This window comes from Sciurus vulgaris (genome assembly GCF_902686455.1).
Source record: "Sciurus vulgaris genome assembly, chromosome: 15".
Lineage (NCBI taxonomy): Eukaryota > Metazoa > Chordata > Mammalia > Rodentia > Sciuridae > Sciurus > Sciurus vulgaris.
The window spans coordinates 83,277,661-83,298,184 of record NC_136476.1 but is presented as its reverse complement, the minus strand read 5'-3'; the positions used below and the strand labels follow the sequence as shown (position 1 = coordinate 83,298,184).

Genomic DNA, 20,524 nt, shown 5'->3' with positions numbered 1-20,524 from the left:
AAAGGTCTCATAGAGTTTGAGTCACCAGGGTGGCCAAAGGTCCTTGTCCAGAGCTTTCTCGCAGGGTGGAATGGCAGGAGCATTGCCATGGCGAGGGGCGGCCATCTTCCCTCCTCTCAGGTCTGAGCCCGGTGGGCTGTGGGAAGGCGGGGAAATGTGGGGCAGGAGGCCAGGTCAGGCTGCAGACTGCCGGCCAGCAGGGGCTCAGGAGAAGCCTGCCTGCCCCCCTCCTCTGAGCTGGCATCAGCTGGATGTGAGGCCAGTCCCTCCGCGCCCATCTTTGATCTCCAAGAAAACAGGAAGTGAGCGCGACAAGATGGAGACACAAACTTCCAAACAGTCTCCCCTTCTCTGTCCTCCTTCCCTCCTCCAGCCCCCCTCCCCGGCACATTCCTCAGGACGAGGTGTAGGGGCCTCATTTCCTCTTCCTCCTCTGCTGGGTCAGGGTGAAATTCCATTCCTCTCCCTCAGGACCTCCGTTTCCGGGCTGCCCCATGGCGCAGGCTTCCAGGCCCACTCTGGCAGCCTCCTTCCAACCTGGGCGGCCCTCTGGCTCACCCTGTCCCCTGGGACCAGGAAGCGCTCAACCCTCTTCAGAACCAAGCCTCCTGGGCCACCTTGAGTCACGAGAGGGCAAGCTTTGCCCATCTCAGCTCCCACCTTCCCCCATCTCAGCTCCCACCTTCCTTTGGGTTCACCTCCGACCCTGACACACCAGGTTGTCAGATGCAGCAAAGGGAAGCATAGTCTGTCCAGTGACATTTGAATTTCAGCTATTTAATGTAGGTTTTCGTAGTATAAGTATATCCCATGCAACATTTTGGGACGTACTTGTAGTTTAAAAATTACTCATTATCTGTCTGAAATTCACATTTAACTGGCATCTTGTCTTTTTCTGTTAACCTTTTACCTAGTAGCACCATGACCTTGAGTAAGAGACTTTTCTTCTCTGAGCCTCAGTTCCTTCATCTGTGGAATAGTTGCATTGATGAGCACTTACTTCATGGGGTAGCCGTGAAGACCCTGTGAAGCCCTGGCGGACACCAGGTACCTGGTGGACGTTCAGAGAGGCTTGTTTCTTTGTTTGCTGTTGCAGTTCTGGGTGGGAACCCAGGGTCTCCCACATGCTAGGCAAGCCCTCTGCCACTGAGCTACGCCCCAGCCTCCTCGACTTGTTCTTACCTGACCCGCTTTCCCCTGTGCTTCTCCAACAGGTCTTGCAGAAAGTGTCCCTTGTGACCTACAGCCTGTGGACCCCCAGAGGGGTGAGGTGACATACACCACCAGCCAGGTGTCCGAGGGCTGCGTGGCTCTGGCTCCCAAGGCTCTTCTTGAAGTCCACGTCCTCTTCATGGAGTTCCCCAATGTGAGTTTCCCTGGCAGGGCCAGGAGGGGCCCAGAGAAAGCACCGGGGCCCCTGGCATGAGGGTGTCTTCCTGTGGCTGCCCCTGGGGGAGTGGTCAAGTTCTCGCCGGAGACCTAAGAGGTGGCATTTCTGGTGGCAATCTTTGGAGACAGCCACAAGAGCTAGGTGGGCAGAGCTGGGTTTGGCCAGCGCCCACATGGAGAAGAGCAAGCTGGGTGAGGGGTGACCCAGCTAAGCTGGGGCTCATGCACCTGCAGGGAAGGGCCGTTCGGGGCTTCTCAGAGGACTCCACTCCAGGGCGGGCAGCTTGGCGTTGCCTTTAGCCGAGTTCTGATATTCTTCCCTGGGCAAACGTCTGTGACCCCGCCAGGCAACCTTCAGGATCGAAGCTGGCGAGTCCAGCCTGGAGGCCGACCTCCCCAGCAGAGCCCTCTCGAGGCCCACCTTCAGTTTGTCTGAGTTTGTCTCCGCTTAGTGATACTAACACGTTTGTTGAACCTTACTACGTGTTGGTACCGTGCTAAGGCCTCCTGTCTGCCGCATAGAACGCTCTCCAGGACCTTCTGCCAGGGTCGACTCTCATCCTCGCTTCCAGAGGAAGAAAATGAGGCTAGTTTTGCAACGTAAAGCAACAGGTCCAAGGCCAGAGTTCACCCCAAATTCCTGGGGAATCCAGAGCCAAGTTGCCACCTGGATCCTCAGAGGTCAGCCCACATGGGCCTGCCTGGGCTGAAGGCCATGCCTGGCCCATGTGGCCTTAGGTCCTAGTAGCAATATGCAGCATTGGCTCAGGGTAAATTTGCAGCCAACCTGCCCCCAAAACTGTTGAGTTGCCTTGCGTTTGTGTGGTGATAAGAAGGTGCCCAGACCACCAATATCGGGGGGCCCTGCTCCCACCGCCCTGCCTGCCATGAGGACTGTGGACTTTGATAATCCCCAAGCCACAGATAGCACCAAACATAGTTTATGTGGTTTTTCATAGGCATTGTATTTTTTTCCAAATTTGGTAATGATGTGGAAAATAAGATTGTCCTCCTATGAGTTCGTTTTGTTCTGACGGTCAGGTCCCCGCACCTCTAATGGGTGACTGGGACCTCCTGACCCTGATCATCACCTGCAAGCCAGGGTCAGAGGAGGGCCCCAGCCAGGTGTCCAGGCATAAGGGAGACCGGTATGTAGACAGACAGCCAGGCCCCGGAGGATGGGTGCATCCGCGGGAGCCCAGATCGGGCATGTCTTCCTGGAGGAGCAACAAGAAGAATGGCCAGGGGTTTCCCAAGTGTGGGGTAGTAGGGAGGAGCCGAGGAGAGAGCAAGGCACTGTCTGTGGGTGGGCTCAGCACGGGGCAGGAGCCCACCATTCACCTCGGAGTAGGGCAGGCCAGATGGAAATGTCTGTCACTGTATTAAGGAGCTTGGTCCTTGTCTTTGGGCAGTGACAGTCATCGAGGATTTTCAGGCATGTGGCATTCTGCCACAGTAACTCACGCCACAGTTCCAGGATCCCAGAGCTGATGACAGAACCTGCCTGTCATCCTTGGCCTCTTCCAGGGAGCTCAGTCTGGCGTCTCTTTCACGGAGCCAGGCTCTGGGCTCCAGGGCTCCCAGGAGGTGGCAGAGAGTGCTGGAGTCCAGGAGAAGCAGCACCCAGTCCTGGATCTGTCACTAGTCACACCTTGCAGTGTACTTGGGGTGCAAGCAGTGGACCCACACACACCTCTCTTGGCCTGAGGGTCTCACCAAGAATGACAGCGCTGCAGAACCTGGCCCAGAGCCTGGTGTCTACCAATAGTGGTTGAAAGCAGGAGTGCAACGTGACTGGGGCAGGGGTCAGGAGCACAGGTTCTAGCTGGGGTGGGAGCATGCGCTGTAGTCCTCGCTATTTTGGAGGCTGAGGCAGGAGAATCTCTTGAGCTCAGGAGATGGGGGCCAGACTGGGCAACTTATCCAGTCCCCATCTCAAAACAAAGCAACAACAACAAGAACTTGGTTTCTGTAGCTGAACAGTCCCCGGTAGAACTTTGACTGACCTCTTGTGGGTGCATTGCCTTGGGCCCCCTGCCTGAGCCTTGGTCTTCCATGGGAAACATGGAGATGATGACAGCCCCTACCTCACAAGATTGCCACGAGAACCCAGAGGGATCATGCAGGCAAAATATTGAGCACAGCCAGATGTGGTGGTGCACTCCTGTAATCCCAGTGACTCCAGAGGCTGAGGCAGGAGGATGGCAAGTTTGAGACCACCCTGGGCAACTTAGTGAGACTCTGTCTCAAAGAAAGAGCACAGGGCCTGCCCAGAGCCTGCGTGTGGCATGTACGACAGTTGTGGTTATTGTTAGTACTACTTCTCTCTGGGGTCCACTTCTTACCTGTGACAGCCCAAGGGTAGATGAGGCGAGGCCAGGAATCCATTTTCAAGGAGGTTAACTGAAGTCCAGCCCCCTGAAGCTGGGCCTCTGTACCGAGCTCCTTGTTCCAGGGTTGACCCCTGATCCTGTCAAACCCTGTGCTCTGGAGCCTATGGCTTCCCAAGGCAGCTTCCTCCCCAGGCGGCCCCCAGGAGTGGGCTCTACCAGCTCTCCCCAGATGGGTGCTTTGTGTGCCCACCCGTGTGGGGCACTGAGGATGCAGAGAGAAAGGAGAGCCAGGCCTGTCCTGCCTTGGAGCCACTCACAGCCAGAGAGGGAGACACTGGCAGCCCTGGAATTGAGAGGTAGAGTTGGCAAGGGGGCAGGCGCACAGGGGCCTGTGGGTGATGGGGGACAGGCACTGAATGGGAAGAGACAGGCTCAGAGGCTAGGTGTTCGCTGGGGTTGAGCGCATCCCAGGAGAAGCACTGCATGGCAAAGACCCGGAGGCCAGAGGCGCGGGCCAGCGGCCTGCGGGGGTGGTGCTGGCTCAACGGCCAGCCTGATCCCTGCTGACCTATTGCCGCCTTCGTCAATCCCTGGCACAGAAACATGGCTCTGCTGACCATCCCTGTGTGGCCTCAGAACCCTCAGACTTCCTGTGGGTGGGTGGCCCTCGCACGAGCAGAGGCAGGCCAGCGCCCAGCAGTGTGGCGCCCTGTGCGTGTGCGGGTGCGAGTGCGTGGGTGCTGGGGTGGTCTGTAGACGCACCAGGGGGCTGCCGGGCAGGGGCTTTATCTCTCTGGGTCCCCGCAGGGCAGGCCGGAGCCTGGATTCCGGGAGGGGCCAGGAGCACATCCTGACCCGCGGAGACAGGAAACGGGCCTGGTGTCTCAGCGGTTCCCGGCAGACCCGCTGCACTGATCTGCTGTCTTCCTAACCAAGCCCCGGCAGCCAGGCCAGGGCAGAGCGGGGTCAGCCGCTGATTCACCCCACTCCCGGCAAAGGCGGCGAGTCAAAGACACCCCACCCACGCCTAAGCAGAGGAGCCGGCCAGGACTGGGAGCTGGCTCAGCCCAGCCAGAGGGGCAGGCAGGGCCGCTCAGGCAGAGAGGGTGAGCCAGGAGGGACCCCGGGCTCTCCAGATCATCCTGGGAGGGGCTGTGGAAGGTGCTGCAGCCCTCAGGCCTGGGCAAGGGGGCTTTTGGGCCCCAGCATGAGTGACCTCTCACTGGCCATCTTCCAGCTGATCCCTCCTCCAGGGTGGGGAGGCTATGGGGCCAAAGGGGTGTGCCCGCCTGAACCTCACTCCCTGACCCTAGCTCCTGCTCTGGGTGTGAGGATCCCTGAATTCCTTATCCAATGATGCTGAGCCTTTTCCGGGGCTGCATGGGGCTTTTTTGGAGTGGGGTGCTGGGGATTGAACCCAGGGGTGCTTCACCACTGATTCATATCCTCAGTCCTTTTTATTTTTTCATGTTGAGGTAGCGTCTTGCTAAGTTGCTGAGACTGGCCTTGAACTTTCCATCCTCCTGCCTCAGCCTCCTGAATTGCTGGGATTATAGGCATGGCCTTCATATCCAGTGGGGTTCTTTCTCGTCCTTTCTCTAGAGGGGGCAGCTTCCTAGGCCTGAAGGGTGGTGGCATTGCTCGTTTGGGTGTAAACATGGCAAGAGCCTGGCACATGGGAGGCTGTGCGCATGTGGTTACCAAGGACCCTCGCTGAGCTCTTGGGAGCAGGGTGAAGAGACAGGAGGTGGGCTGGGGCCAGCAGCTACCATTGTGTTCTTGTCCCAGAATTTCCAAATGTGAGAGGCCGACTTGGCCCAGGGGCCTGGGTGGGTGGGGGTCCGATGTGTCGGCAGGGATGTGTTTGTTTCTCACAGCGTCCTGGGTGTCCAGTTCCAAGTCCCCAACACCTGGGGCTGGGTGTCTGCCGGATGATGTGTGGATAATGGGAGGGAGGGAGGGAGGAGGAGAAAAGGCACATGAACATTAGCATCTGTCAACTGTCAACGGCCCACCTGAGTGCTTGGGTCACCGTTTGGTTGTTCAAGGGTGTTAACTTTGTTCTCAGCCAACCTGAGGACAGAGCTATGCCTTCACCCTACCCCTTGGGAGAGCAGAAGCCTGGTGCTGGCCTCTGGCAGGCAAGGGAGTCGGGGCGGGGGGGCAGGGAAAGCCCAGACTGACCTCCAGCAGGGCTGGAGGGACCAGAGGCCCCATAGCTGGGGGAGGGAGCATATCTCTCCAGGGATTCTGGAAGGCCCCTGGTGGCCACCTGGTTGGAGACGAGACTCCCAAAAGCCAGATGCTGGAGGACCCCAGCAGGCGCGTTGGAATCCAGGGGACAGCCGAATCCAGAATATCACTGAGCCGAACTCCACCAGGCAGATGGGGGCAGACACCTCCCTGTGGCACGTCCCAGCTCCCGCTCCCTGCTCAGGGCTGCTGTCAACTGTCTCGACCCTGAGGCGGTGGTGCTGCCATGGGTCAGTGTGCCAGGAGGAGACGGGAGCCTCTGCCCACACACTGCCATCCCTCGTGTCCTGGGGAGGATGGATTCCAGGACCCCCTCTGAGGACACCAGAGTCCAGCGCTGCTCAGGTCCCCGTATATGGTGATGTGGCATTGCATATAAGCTGGACAGTCCTCTCCTACAATTTAAAGTGTCTCTAGATTACTTATAATACCTAACATACTGCACATGACAAATAGTGACAAGAAAGAAAAGCCCCGCCCGGTGCAATGGTGCACACCTGTAATCCCAGCGGCGCCGGAGGTTGAGGCAGGGGGACCTCGAGTTCAAGGCCAGCCTCAGCAACTTAGTGAGATCCTAAGCAACTTAGCGAGACCCTGTCTCAAAATAAAAAATAAAAAGGACTGAGGATGTAGCTCAGTAGCAACGTACCCCTAGGTTAAATCTTCAATACCCCCCAAAAGAGAGAGAGAGAGAGATAAAGAAAAAGAAAGCTATGATCAGTGCAGACATAACTTTAAAATGTATACACATATATATCTTTTTTGGACCTATTTGGTAGTACACTCCTGCAAGTCCCAGCTAGGCAGAAAGCTCACTCGAACCCAGGAGTTTAGGGCCAACCTGGGAAACTAGGAAGACCCTGTCTCTTAAAAAAAAAAAAAAAAAATTGATCAGTGGTTGGTCAAATTTGTGAACCCGCAAATTTGCAGAACCCACGTGTACAGAGGGCCAGCTGCATCTGACTGGGCTCTGGATGGCTGCTTTGAGGCAGAATCACGCAGCATCCTTGCGAGTCTGTGACATGGGCTTATTATTCAACCCATTTTCCACATCGTGAAACTGAGGCCCAGAAAGGGCGGTCCAGGGTCACAGGCTAATGACTGAGCACACATCTGAATCCAGGTCCGTCTGGCTCTGACCCCTTTCCCCTGCCACCCTTCCTGTATGCACCGTCTGAGTCTGCTGAGGTGGACAGAGGGACGGCTGGCTCCAATGTGACCGCCTCCGGGCTGGCCCTGGGAGGGCGGGGGCTGCAGGCAGCCCCAAGACTCCACTTCTAGAAGAATTGCTGGAAGCAGCTTTCTATAAGTGGCTACTAGCGCTCAGGGCCTCCTCTCTGAAATCCCCTCTTCCCACCTCCAACCACTGGCCCAACAATGGCATCTGTGGGCACAAAAATAGCAACTTGCCTCCCGCCCACCAGTTCAGGGAAGGGACAGGGCAGGCCCAGCCTGGCAGGGCCAGGGCAAGGGGCTGACTGGTCTGCCCACCCTGTTGGGCCCCGGAATCCCCAGGATCCCACCCAGAAGACTGGGAGCCTGGGGGCGCAGGCGGGCCCCCTCAGTCGGGTGCGTGTGAGTGGCGGCGGGTGAGTCAGGCTGTTTGCTGTGGAAACCCCGCCTGGGTCTTTCTGGTACCCAGCAGCCCTTAGCTAGGCCTGGGAGCTCTGGGACCCAAGAGCCCCGCTTTCCAGCCTCTCCAAGTGTCCAAGCCACTCGCTCACTGGGTGACCCTGGCAGGTGACTCCCCTACCTTTGGGCCTCAGCCCTACCATGTCCCCAACTCTACAGGAAGGTCTTGGTGACCAGGCAGTGGTGGGTTTGGTCTAGGGGCCCTGGGAGAAGAGCTGAGTTTGTGACAAATGTCACAAAGTTCCAGCCTCCTAGCTCTCTGTCCCTCAGCTGACCGGGCCCTGACCTCTACTTCCCTTTCTTCACTTCCTTTATTCAGAGTCCCGCCTGGTATTGCTTCCCAGCCATATTCCCATTCCACCGGCAGGGAAACTGAGGCACAGAGGAATGGGCAGTGGTTGGGTAGCAGTTGGTCTGATGACATGGGGCTCTTTCCTCTGGGAAGAGGCCTGCCTCCTGGCTCCCACAGCCAGCGCGGGATAGAGGGATAGAGGTTCACCAAGGAATAGAGGATGGCTTTCCTCAATCCACTGGTGTCCCCTGGCTGTGATCTGCCAAACCACAGGGCCCATCTATCTGCCATATGTACCCCTTGAAGTTCACCCCTCAGGGTGGGGACAAACAGGTGTCACTGAGGAGCAGCTGAGGGGAGAGAAGGACACAGTCCAGGGCCTGTGGCCTCCATTCAGGACAGGCTGATGTGGCCTGGGTTCCTGGCTTTGCCTGCAGTTCCTTCTGCAGCCTCCCTCCCTGGGCCTCTATTTCTACATCTGTAAAATGGAAGGACACCTGTTTCTGCTTTAAGCTAGCGCCTGCCACGTGCTCAGCACAGGGACAGGCCCAGTTTGGGTGGAACCATGCAAAATCACTGATACTCAATTGTTTCTCAAAACAGTTTCATTGAGGTGAAATTCACACATTCAGAGAAGATGGCTGGGTGGTTTTGGGATGTGAATCTATGAAACCATAGTAGATGTTTCAGCTCCTAGAACAGAGGACATGGAACCAGGGAGAGGAGGCTGGGCCGGGCCTGGCCTCCAGACCAGGGGCGTGACTTGCACTTTCCTCTGGTCAGTTTTAAGCAGTGATCACAACCCTGGAACAAAATGTTGGTTCTGACATTTAGATATTTCGCATTTTATAAAAGGATGGCATTAAATCCAGCATTTAATTATTAATGTGTTCAGAATGCATAATATTTTAAAAGGCTGATTAAACAGATGCTTTGAAAACTGCATTATAAACCCATTAGAAAACGTAATATGAACAGATACACACATAAATGTGAACCCTCTTCTCATTCTTCCATAAACCAGCATGAGAATAACTATTTCAGAATAATTGCCGAAAGAGCACACCAAAGGGACAAAACTGATTTGTGGAACACTGAAAACAAGATCACATTATTTGCTCTCCTTTTTGTTTGTTTTAAAGGGTGAACTTGCACACAAAGAGTGATTACGGTGTTATTATTGAGTAGCGGAAATATTTCTGAGCAGATTTTTCCAGGGTCTGAGCCGCTGTCTCTGGCTCCGTGGCGTCAGCTGGGGAAGTGCGGGAGGCGACCTGACGAGAATCCCGACACTTTCCAGGGGTTTCCACGGGGTTGTCACCTTGAAATCCCCTTGTCCCTTCTGGTGGGGGAGGAGACTTTTGGGGTCAGCTCTTGGCCACATGCTTTTGTTTGAGAGCCGCTGGCTCTGGAAGTGCAGGAGAGGGCTTCACGTCTGTCCTGGAGAGTCTGCAGGGCTCTGGGGCCCTGAGCTTTCTCTCAGTCTTGCTCTCCAACCATTCACACCCTCCGGCTCAGCTGAGCAGAGCGGAGGGCACTCTCCACAGACGCTTTGCCCTGTGAATCACGGCGATCTTTTACTCCTCGGGAATAAAATGGAGGAAAATATGGCAGGGTAGTACAGCAGTTCAGAGCAGAGGCCTCCCTGGGTCCGAATCCCAGCCCCTCTTATTTGCTGTGCATTTATGGGCAAGGGACCTCACCTCTCTGTGCCTCAGCTGCCTCATCTGCAATTAAGAATAATGAAGGGTGGTTTCAGGAATTAAATGAGTTAATGGAAAGCACTTAAAACAGTCCTGGCACACAGAAAGCCATGTGTAAGTGCTGGATATTATTGTTGTTGTCATGAAAACATTCTAATTGCATCAATTTAAAAAACATTTTTTTGTTTGTTTGTTTTTGCAGTGCTGTGGATTGAACCCAGGGCCTCACACATGCTAAGCACGCACTCTACCATGGAGCCACACCCGCAGCCCCCCATCAATTAAAATCTTTTTGCAGGCTGGGGATGTAGCTCATTGGTAAAGCCTATGTTTAGCATATATGAGGCCCTGGGTTCGATCCCCAGCATCAAAAATAACCAAAAAAACAAAAACAAAAAATCTTTAAATGCAGTAGGAGGGGCTGGGTTTGTGGCTCAGTGGTAGAGCACTCGCCTAGCATGCGTGAGGCCCTGGGTTCGATCCTCAGCACCACATAAAAATAAAATAAAGGTACTATGTCCACCTACAACTAAAGAAATACATTTTTAAAAAATGTAGTAGGAATATCTTGTCAGAAATGAACCCAACTTCACATTTTTATATCAAAATAATGATATCATAGACTGGCATTTTAGCCAGACAAGAGGAATACTGCAAACTAGAAGGGCAATTTTAGAATTGCTTTGATTCTAGAGTCTCCACCGAGAGTGAAGGATGGGCCTCCCGTTCACGGCATTTCTTGGCTGCACTCTGCGTGCTAAGCCATGCTCTGTCACTGGCTGCACCCCAGGTCTTAGGGAGCACCTGTAAGCGTCTCGTGGGCTGGAAGCAGAGTCGGCACCAGGGACAAGCACACAGGGAGAGGGGACAATGCGGGAGGGGTCCCTGACTGCACACCCAGAGCTCACAGGCCCAGTGCACAGCAGGTGCTCAATATAAAAAATAAATCTTGATTGACTCTTGGGAAGTTTGGGCTCAGCCCCAATTTTTTCTCTTTGGGATTAGTGGGACTGCTTTCATTCACTATGCATTTGACATATTTCCTGGAGGGCCCCAGGGGCCGGGCTCTACTCTGGACACAGGTAAGCAAGAGTGACCAAACCAAGCGGAGAGAGGAGTGGAAGCCTTCACTACCTAGCTGGGTGGCCCTGACTGCTCTGTGTGTGTCTCCCTGTCCCCTCCCAGGAGGTGGCAAGGCTAGAGCTGACCCTCCAGGCATCCACGCAAAATGGCACCTGGCATCGAGACGTGCTTCTGGTCCTCGTGGTGAACAAGACTGTCTTCCTGCAGCTCCAGGCTCTGGGAATCCCACTCCACTTGGCCTACGTGAGTGCGTCACCCCCAGGCCCAGGCCAAGGCCCTGGCCTTGGGAGGGCCCTGCTGTCTGTCTGTAAGGGCCAGGGTCTCCTGTCCCAGCAGCCTCGCTTTACTCACCAGGGCCCTGCCAGCTGGATCTGACGGACCCTGACAAATAAAGAGACACCAGAGGGTGGCAGAACCTGGGATAAGAGAACGCAGACCAAGCGTGGGCCTCAGGCCGATGCACGACCCGGCAGCTCTGGCCCTCTGCCTGCCCATCAGGGGGACAGTTCGACTCAATGGTAGTCCATCAAATAGCATTTTCATTGTCTTTGATAAAGTTAGAAGACCTACACTTTGAAAATATTCAGGTACAGAGAAAAAGGATCAGGAGGAAACCTCATGTGTGCACAGAGGCTAGGCAAGGGACGTGGGATCAGGAGAGACATTCATTGATTTTGCTCTTCGTACTTCACTGAATTTGGGAGAGTTGCCCTAATTGATATGGTCCACATAGGAGAAAGACTTATTTTTTTAAAAGCTCAACTTTTAAGCGTTAGACACATTTACTAAAGAGAAGAGGTCAACCAGCTTTGTCCCAAGGCAACGGGCGGGCTTGAGGAAGTGGGCAGCCTGTCAGCAGGACCTCCAACACAGGGAAGGCCCTGAGAAGTGGCCCCAGCTGTGAGCAGCTGTCCTTTGCAGATGGGAAAGCAGAGGCGAGAAGAGAGGCCAGGAGAGAGCAAAGATAACGGGAGGGACCAAAAGAAACAGAGGGGGAGGGACAGATGGACACCGAAGAGAGGGCCAGGGCCAGGGCGGGCCAGAGACAAGGCAGCAGCCGTACGTGGGGACGGGGATGGCTGTTGGGGCAAAGAATCTGGACAGAATGGGCTGCAGGGACAGAGGGTGGGACGAACACAGCAGGCAGGCATGGAAAGGCATGGAAAGCCCCGAGCGGAGGGAGAAAGCCAAGGCCAACCACCAGGGCTGAGGACCAGGGCGAGAAAATGAGCGGGACCCACCCCAAGGGAACCGGAAGGGAAATCAAGGCGGGGTGGGGCGGGGCCTTGCCGGGCTCCTCCCCTTCTCTTCCCCTCCCTTGCTGCGGTGGAGGGCTGCGTCCTCTTGAGCACAGGACCCCGCATGCCCCAAGGTCGCAGCAGCTGCTGCCTCGGGCCTCAGCAGCGCCTTTCCCCCAGGGCTGAGAACACCCAGGGGGCCTGGGAGCCAGCTGCGTCAGACCCAGCGCCAGGCGACTGACAGCGTTGTGCCTTTGATCCCTGCTGTAGCCCTGTTTTACTGACAACTTCATCCCACCCCCATTGTTAAACCACCTTCTAGTCCCTGTCCTTCCCACCAAGGGGCCTGGAATCCTCACCCAAGGATCACATTGCCCCCTTATTAATTTCTGCAGAGAAGGTAGTGTGCTCTATTCTAGAGGGAGCATTCAATGGTGTCTTACCTACTGTCACTGTCAGGCAGTCCTCCTTAATATCTAGCCTGAAGCCCTGCTGCTGCTGCTGCTTTAGCTCCATGCCTTGGCCTTGAAGCTGGAACACAAAGGCACTCTGACTCAGTGGACCCCTGGCTTCTTCTGACTCCTCTTCTCCAGGAGCCTTCTAGTTTCCTTGCCCAGCCCCCAGCTCCTCTCCTGAGGCATAGTGAGGTGTGGGAGCCTCCTAGCTTCCCCGGTCTTTCCACCCAGGGGACCTATCTCGCTCCTCTGTTTCTTATTAAATATCCTCTGGCTTCTGCTGCTTCCAGTGACTGGATGCTCATCTGGTTTCCAAAGGATGAGACCCCCAGGCAGGGACCACCCTGTCTCTCTTGCATTCATTTGTTTCTTCACCCATTCCTTCGGTCCTGGCTTCCTTCCTGCCTTCCCATGTTCCGCGAGCACCCTGTGCCAGGTGGCAGGGGGAAGCTGGGATGTCAGGGTCCTCAACAGTGAGCCCGAGTCCAGCACCAAGTCAGACAAGTATTTCTCAGGGCCTCCTGCATGTCAAGTACTGTGCAGGGGTGGGCCAGCTGATGACCCTTACGGCCCGCCCAGGGCGGAGGAGGACCGACAGTAACCAGACGTCATTACGCGTGGGTTCAATGGGTACAACCACGGGGGGGACCGTGTTCGGACAGGTGGATGAGCAGCCCCCAGGTGTGGAAGGGGGACAGCAGGTCTGGCAGGGGTCAGGGAGGCAGCTGGGAGCTCTGGGCTGACTGCAGAGCCACCTGCTTCCACATCTTCAGCCCTGGACTCTTCACAGCCAAAGACCTGACTCCCCAAATTGCTTGCTGACCTCCTGCATAGGACAGAAGGGACTCAGCACTCTCTGTCTCCGCAGAACCCCAAACTGGTCATCTTCCAAGAGTCCCCGGGAGCCAACTTCACCCAGCTGCCGCCCTTTACCTCCAAGAGCCAGATCCTTGACTGGGCAGCTACAAAGGGCCCCATCACCTCATTTGCAGCGCTGGACAACCCCAGCAGCATCCTGCTCCGGCTGGGCCCAGGTCAGCTTCTCCTGCGGTCTCTCTGGGCTCAGTTTCAGCTCTGGAGGAATCTGAGCACCTCTGATCCATTCCTCAGACTGTGGCACTAAGGATCAAGAGAGGAATGTGACTCGCCCTGGGCCACACACAGCAGGCCAGTGCCCTTTTGGGACAGTGATTACGCCTTCACCAAGTATCAGACTGAACTATGTGAGATGACAGGATTTCTGTTTTAAAGCCCAAATCCCCCAGCACTCCCATATTGTTTATTGTGCCTCTACATGTGCCAAGTCCTTTACTAGGAACTTGGGTACTCTATGGGGATAGACTCCCTCCCCTGGAGCTGACTCTGGTGAGGGAGTGTAAACAGATAAATACATTCTATAATCTTAGGTCTTGGTAAGACCTAAGAGGAACTGGGGCGGTGGCTCAGCAATGGAGCGCTTGCCTCGTATTTGCGAGGCACTGGGTTTGACCCTCAGCACCACAGAAGCATAGATAAATAAAAGGTATTGTGTCCATCTACAACTAAAAATAGTTTTAAAAAAAGCGTTATAAGAAAGATGGAAGTGGAACTGTGATGGACGGGGTGGCCGCCAGGCTGTGTCTCTACCCTGGGCTCATTCCTTGTATTAACCCTGTGTTGACAGATGAGGAAACCGGCACCCCGGGTCCTGCACAGGGTGGCTCAGAAGGTAAGTGGTGGAGGGGCAGTTCGAACCCAGGTGCTCCATGCCCTCACCTTTGCAGATCTGTCCCCCTCACTACCTTTGGCAGTGGCTGAAGATGGGGCCCTGTGTTAGGTGTCAGGTTGCTTGGGGAGGGCACTGAGGTGCGCTTGTCTCCGCAGCCCCAGAGTCACGGTCCTCCTGCATGCCCGAAGCCGGCCAGGACATGGGTCGCACACTGGAATGGCAGCCGCGGGCCCCCGCCTCAGTCCGGGGCTGCCACTTGGAAGGCGTGCCCGGCCACAAGGAGGCGCACATCCTGAGGGTGCTGCCAGGCCCCAGAGCTGGGTAAGGGTGCCCCTCCTCGCTGGACCGAAAGCTCACCCCAGTCCCACCCCCACGCCCACCCCATAGACCCACCCCGGGCTAGGTAAGAGTGCAGGCCCTCGATGTCCCCTGGATGCCAGGCCCGGGTCCCAGCCCTGCCTGCCCCCATCAGTCCCCGCCCAGGCCACCGCGCTGACCTGTCAGTCTCACAGCAGGCCCCGAACCGTGACAGTGAAGGTGGAACTGAGCTGCACATCTGGGGATCCCGACGCCATCCTCATCCTGCAGGGCCCACCCTACGTGTCCTGGCTCATTGACGCCAACCACAACATGCAGATCTGGGTGAGTCTTACACCGCGCCCCAAAACCCAGCCTTCCAGCCTCTGCCATCAGCCCACCTTCAGGCCTCAGCTCCCCAGGCGGAGCTTTAGGCAGATGGTTCTTCTCCCAGTGTTCTGCCTCTGCCCACCACCCGTTCTTCCTTCAGATCCTCGCCTGGGGGTCACCTCCTCTAGGCAGCCTTCCCTGATCCACAAGGGGGCCCCCTAACCCAGGGCACAGGTTCCAGGGATTCCTGGAGAGGCGCACCTGAGCTGAGTTCAAGGACAAAGGAGATAGTAGACGAGGAGAAGGGTGGCCAGGCAGAGCAGGACCGAGGCCTGGCATCAGCCCGGCTGCCTGCAGGCCCCCTGTCCTGCCACAGGCCCCAACTGTCGCATGACTCCCTGCTCTGCTCTCCCTGGCCTTTAGACCACTGGTGAATACTCCTTCAAGATCTTTCCGGAGAAGAACATCCGCGGCTTTGTGCTCCCAGACACGCCCCAGGGCCTGCTGGGAGAGGCCCGCACGCTCAACGCCAGCATCGTGGCCTCCTTTGTTGAGCTCCCGCTGGCCAGTGTAGTCTCGCTGCGGGCCCCCAGCTGCGGTGAGCCCCGGTCCCCCTCGCCTGCCGCTTGCCTTGGATCGCTTGCCACGCTGTCCTGTAAGCTTGGGCAAGTGGCACCAACCTCTCTGAGCCTCACTGTCCTCATCTGCAGTAGGGGGACAGTGAATAGCTGACCACCTAAGAGCACAGTGCCAGTGCACAGTGAGTGCTCAGTGACTGTCTGCTGTGCCCACCCCCACTGCCCGCAGGTGGTGGACTACAGACTTCACCTGCACCCGTGCCAACCACCCCTCCCAGGGACAGCTGCAGCCCAGAGCTACTCCTGTCCCTGATCCAGCCCAAGTGTGCCAATGACGTCATGACTCTGGTACTGAAGAAAGATCTGGTGGAGGTAAGAGAACTCTGGCCCCAGAACAGCGTGTCCCTCCCTAGCCCAAGGATCCTGGGGCCCCAGCCAGGCAGGGGGGACGAGCCACCTCTCTCTACATGCCTGTTTTCCCACCTTAAAATGTGATTGGTGATGGTACCTACCATGTGACGAGAATTCAGCGCACCGTCAGATGTGGCACAGGCGTGCTCAGCAAATGACACACCAGGTAGCCAATAATCCCAAAGCTGGCTGAGCTGGGAGGTCACTTAACACGCACAATGTGGTCTCTGCCGTGTTGACAAACGAATATATTTACAATAAAATTAATGCATGTGCCAGGCTTGGTGGTTCACGCCTGTAATCCCAGTGGCTCCAGAAGCGAGGCAGGAGGATCGTGAGTTCAAAGCCAGCCTCAGTAACTTAGAGAAAGCCCTAAGCAACTCAGTGAGACCCTGTCTCTAAATAAAATACAAAATAGGGCTGGGGATGTGGCTCAGTGGTTGAATGCTCCTGAGTTCAATCCCTGGTACCAAAAAAAAAAAAAAAGTTTTTTAAATGCATGTGGGGCTGGGGAGATAGCTCAGTTGGTAAAGTGCTTGCCTTGCAAGCACAGGGCCCTGGATTCGATCCCCAGCACTGCAAAAAAAACCAAAAAACAAAAAACAAAAAAAACCATGTGGCTCAGTGGTAGAGTGCTTGCCCAGCATACATGAAGCCCTAGGTTCCAATCTCCCGAAACAAAAGCGAAAAAAAAAAAAAAAGAAAAACAAACAAACAAAAAAACTTTAAAAATAAGCAAAAATTAGAAAAGAAGAAAATCTTAATCTTACCTCCTAAAGACAATGGTTGTCAATGTCTCAGCTGTGTTCTCTCTGGTATGTTTTCTCTGCGTTTCTTATTAAAGTGTAATCATAATGGATGCTTTTATCTCCTACTATTTCACTAAACCTGTTTTTGAAACTTTGACATTTGTACTTAATCATGTTATTAACAAGCACGTATTACATTGATGTGCCATAATTAATTCCTCCTCCATCGTTAAACATTTAAGTTGTTTCCAATTCTTTGTTATAAATATGCAGAAAATATCATTTTGCACGGAACTTTTCTTTTTTCTTTTGGTACCAAGAATTGAACCCAGGCGTACTTAACCACTGAGCCACATCCCCAGCTAATTTTTTTTTTTTTTTTTTGAGAAGGGTTCTCACTAGGTTACTTATAGTCTCACTAAGTTGCTGAGGCTGGCTTGGATTACAGGCGTGCGCCCCTGCACCTGACAGGAACTTCTCTTTCTTTTTTTTTTTAATGTGGTACTGAGGCTTGAACCCGGGACCTCATGCGTGCTAGGCAAACATGCTACCACTGAACCACAACCCCAGCCCTCAGGAACTTTTCTTTACTGAACTTTTTCCCCTTTTTTTTGATACTGGGGATTGAGTCCAGGGTTCCTTTACCACTGAGCTACATCCCCAGCTCTTTTTAATTTTTTAGTTTTGAGACAGGATCTCACTAAGTTGTTCAGGCTGGCCTCGAACTTGCTATCCTCCTGCCTTAGCCTTGCAAGTTGCTGGGATTACGGGCATGCCCCCACAGTGCCTTATTTATTGGGTTATTTTTTTAGGACAGATTTCCACATGAGTGGGATTTCTGGGTCAAAATCTGAAGTGTTGATACATGTTGCCAATTGGCTTTCCCAAAGAGGATTTGAATTTTCACTGCTTTATGAGAGTACTTTAAACTCTCCAGACTTATAATTAAAAACAAAGAAAACCTTTGCCAGTGTGGGAGGTGGAACATGGTGTTCCATTCTTTTTCAGTTTGTAATTCTTTGGTTAGTAGTGAGTGTGGACATAGCTGTCTCTTTGTTTCTGAGTACTGGTGATTGAACCCAAGGGCACTTTACCACTCAGTCACATACTCAACCCTTTTTATTTTTTATTTTGAGACAGTCTCACTAAGTTGCTGAGGGTCTTGTTAAATTGCCCAGGCTGTCCTTGAACTTGATCTTCCTGCTTCAGCCTTCCCAGTCACTGGGATTACGGGCATGCACCACTATGCCCAGCTGTCTCCACCCTTTCTTCTGATTTGTTATAATTATTTATATTTTGACTGTAGTGGGCTTTTTTGGTTTTGTTTTGCTTTCAGTGCAAGGGATGGAACCAGGGTCTGACACATACTCCGCATGCGCTCTACTATTGAGCTGCGTCCCCAGCCTCCATTACAGGGCTATTTAACTTTTGGACATTTTTTTAAAAAAATTGGGTGGGTACAGTGACACACACCTGTAATCCCAACAACTTAGGAGGCTGAGGCAGGAGGATCTCAAGTTCAAGGCCAGTCCAGGCAACTTAGTGAGTCTCAAAATAAAATAAAAAGCTGGGGCTGTAGATCAGTGGTAGAGCATGTGCTTAGCATGCATGAGCCCTTAGGTTCAATCACTAATAGCGCGCGTGCGCGTGCACGCACACACATACATAAATATGCACATTTTTTTTTAAGTACATAGAGGCAAAAATGCCTGTAAAAGGGTCTGAACAGATTCCTCCTCAACACTGCCTTCTCACTGACTTGTGAAGTGTAGCCAGGTACAGGGTTTGAATTTCAGGCTCACGTGATGCTGGAGCTTCCCCGATAGCCATTCTCTCTTGGAAAGCTAAGGTGGCCCTAGGTAACGGGCTCAGAAGCAATCAGGCGTGTCCTCGAGGAGTGGATGTGGGTTAGCTGGACTCAGGTGGGACCTCCAGCAGCCCACTCAACTCTGAGACTCCAAGAGTCTGATCCAAAGAGGGTGACAGAAATTCTAGGGTTTGATTCTTCCAAGATGGGTCAGCAAACTCCAGTTCCCTGCCTATTTTTGTAAATGAAGTTTTTTTGGAACACAGTCACAATCATTCGCTGATGGCTACTTTCAGGCCATGAGAGCCAACAAAGACCGTGTGGCCCACAGGCCCACTACAGGAAAAGTTTGCACACCCCAGATCTGAAGGCGGACACTGCTGGTGGGGTCTGTGTGCCCCTGGGGTGTGAGTGATGATTATATGTGGAACTCTAATGAATGGTTTTAGTATCATAGTTCTTTATTTGAATACTTAGAAGAAAAACATTAAGTAGGAAATCGGACTTGTGAATTGATCTTATTGCTTAGCACAAGGTGGGATCCAAGAAGAAATAAGTTCAAGAAAAGTTTTCTTAAATGGTGCAGAATGACAAGGTCTCACACAGAGTAGGGGAGCAGAGGAGCTGGGGTGTGGGCCTCCTGGGCTATGAGCAGTCCTGGGTGCGGGGCGTAAGGGCAGGTCCCAGGGAGCCCGGGCCTCCTGACTGCACCCTCCGGCGCAGGCTCTGAAGTGCACCATCACCGGCCTGACCTTCTGGGACCCCAGCTGCCAGGCCGAGGACAGCACTGATCAGCTCATCTTGCGCAGCACCTACTCCAGCTGTGGCATGGAGGTGACCACACACGTGATCAGCAATGAGGTAGGGCTGCGCCAGAAGGGTGTCCCTACAGCTGTCTCCCCAGTCCTCCAGGCTGAGGGGTGTGGCGGGGAGCAAGGTCTGGTACTCAGTTGGAACACAGGAGAGGCTTGGCCACTGCTTGGCTCAGTCTCCACATCCACAAGATGGGTGTGTTGGGTGGGAGACCCTCTGGGATCCTTTCTGGCTCTAACCAGCTCCCTGCTCTCTTCCTGCAGGTGGTTATCAACTTCCTGTCAGGCTTATCACCACTGCGGGTAAGATGGATGGTCACCGTGCTGCCACCTGGTCCAGGGTCTGCTGCTGGGGCTGGGGCCGGATCCTGTCCATCCCCCCGTCTCCAGTGTGCCTCAGTCTCCCCTTCTGTACACCCAAGAAGTGCTGTCAAGGGTTCTGCCTTCAGCTTCTCAAGTCAGAGGGTTCTAGCATGCACTGGCCGTGCCAGATCACTCAACTTGGGGAGACCCTGTGTCAAGTTAAAAAATGAAAAGGGCTGGGGATGTGGCTCAGTGGTAGAGCGCCCCGGGATCATCCCGAGTGTGAAAGAAGCCAGAGAGGAGGAGGCAAGAGCACTGTGGCCAGCCTGCCCCTCCTTCCTGGCTGGTGCCCCCCACTGAGCAAGTCTCCCTCTGGTGCTCCCACAGAAAAAGGTGCAGTGCATCAACACCGACAGCCTCTCCTTCCGGCTGGGCCTCTACCTCAGCCCGCACTTCCTTCAGGCCTCCAGCACCATCGAGCTAGGGCAGCAGGGCTTTGTGCAGGTATTGGGTGGGCCCGGTCACTCCCCAAGTCCTCCAGATCCTAGGACTTAGGTGCCTGTCTTCCCACCATTGCTACAGAAAAGACAAGAATTAAACTTCCAGAGGAAGGAGGGAGGGCCTGGGGAGGGGCAGATAGGAATGACATTGCTCAGTCACTGATAGGCATGTCCCCCTTCCTATTTGCCCCAGGCTGGCCCTTGTCTGTCCTACTGGGAGGATTCAGGGGTGGGAACTCTGCCTCTGGCTTTCTTCCAAAGAGCAGAGGTGGAGGGTCAAGAAGAGCTGCCCACACCCCTGCCTGCCACCTCTCCATGCAGGTGAGCGTGTCCCCATCGATGCCTGAGGTTGTGCTTCAGCTAGACAGCTGCCACCTGGATTTGGGGCCTGAGGTGGATGCCGTGGAACTCATCCAGGGCCGGGCAGCCAAGGGCAGCTGTGTGAGCCTGCTGTCCCCAAGCCCTGAGGGTGACCTACGCTTCAGCTTCCTCCTCCGCGTCTACATGGTGCCCACGCCCACGGCTGGCACCCTCAGTTGCACTGTGGCCCTGCGTCCCAGGACCTGGTCCCAGGTGAGTGGACCCTGGGCCAGGCCCAGCTCAAGGGTGGCTTCTTTCTCTGGCAGGGACATGGCAACCCAGGGGATGCGG

At 54.6% G+C, this 20,524-nt stretch overlaps 1 protein-coding gene across 1 annotated transcript in view; it reads left to right on the top strand.

The window, feature by feature from the left end:
* ENG (endoglin) overlaps nucleotides 1-20,524 on the top strand; it is a 30,714-nt gene that overhangs the window by 7,445 nt on the left and 2,745 nt on the right. Inside the window, exons 2-13 of the mRNA XM_079112933.1 lie at nucleotides 1,215-1,366; nucleotides 10,788-10,928; nucleotides 13,247-13,412; nucleotides 14,042-14,086; nucleotides 14,242-14,407; nucleotides 14,602-14,728; nucleotides 15,137-15,311; nucleotides 15,521-15,663; nucleotides 18,982-19,119; nucleotides 19,335-19,373; nucleotides 19,761-19,877; nucleotides 20,195-20,446. Of these exons, the coding sequence (XP_078969059.1) occupies nucleotides 1,215-1,366; nucleotides 10,788-10,928; nucleotides 13,247-13,412; nucleotides 14,042-14,086; nucleotides 14,242-14,407; nucleotides 14,602-14,728; nucleotides 15,137-15,311; nucleotides 15,521-15,663; nucleotides 18,982-19,119; nucleotides 19,335-19,373; nucleotides 19,761-19,877; nucleotides 20,195-20,446 (1,661 nt within the window). The remainder of the gene's footprint in view (nucleotides 1-1,214; nucleotides 1,367-10,787; nucleotides 10,929-13,246; nucleotides 13,413-14,041; nucleotides 14,087-14,241; nucleotides 14,408-14,601; nucleotides 14,729-15,136; nucleotides 15,312-15,520; nucleotides 15,664-18,981; nucleotides 19,120-19,334; nucleotides 19,374-19,760; nucleotides 19,878-20,194; nucleotides 20,447-20,524) is intronic.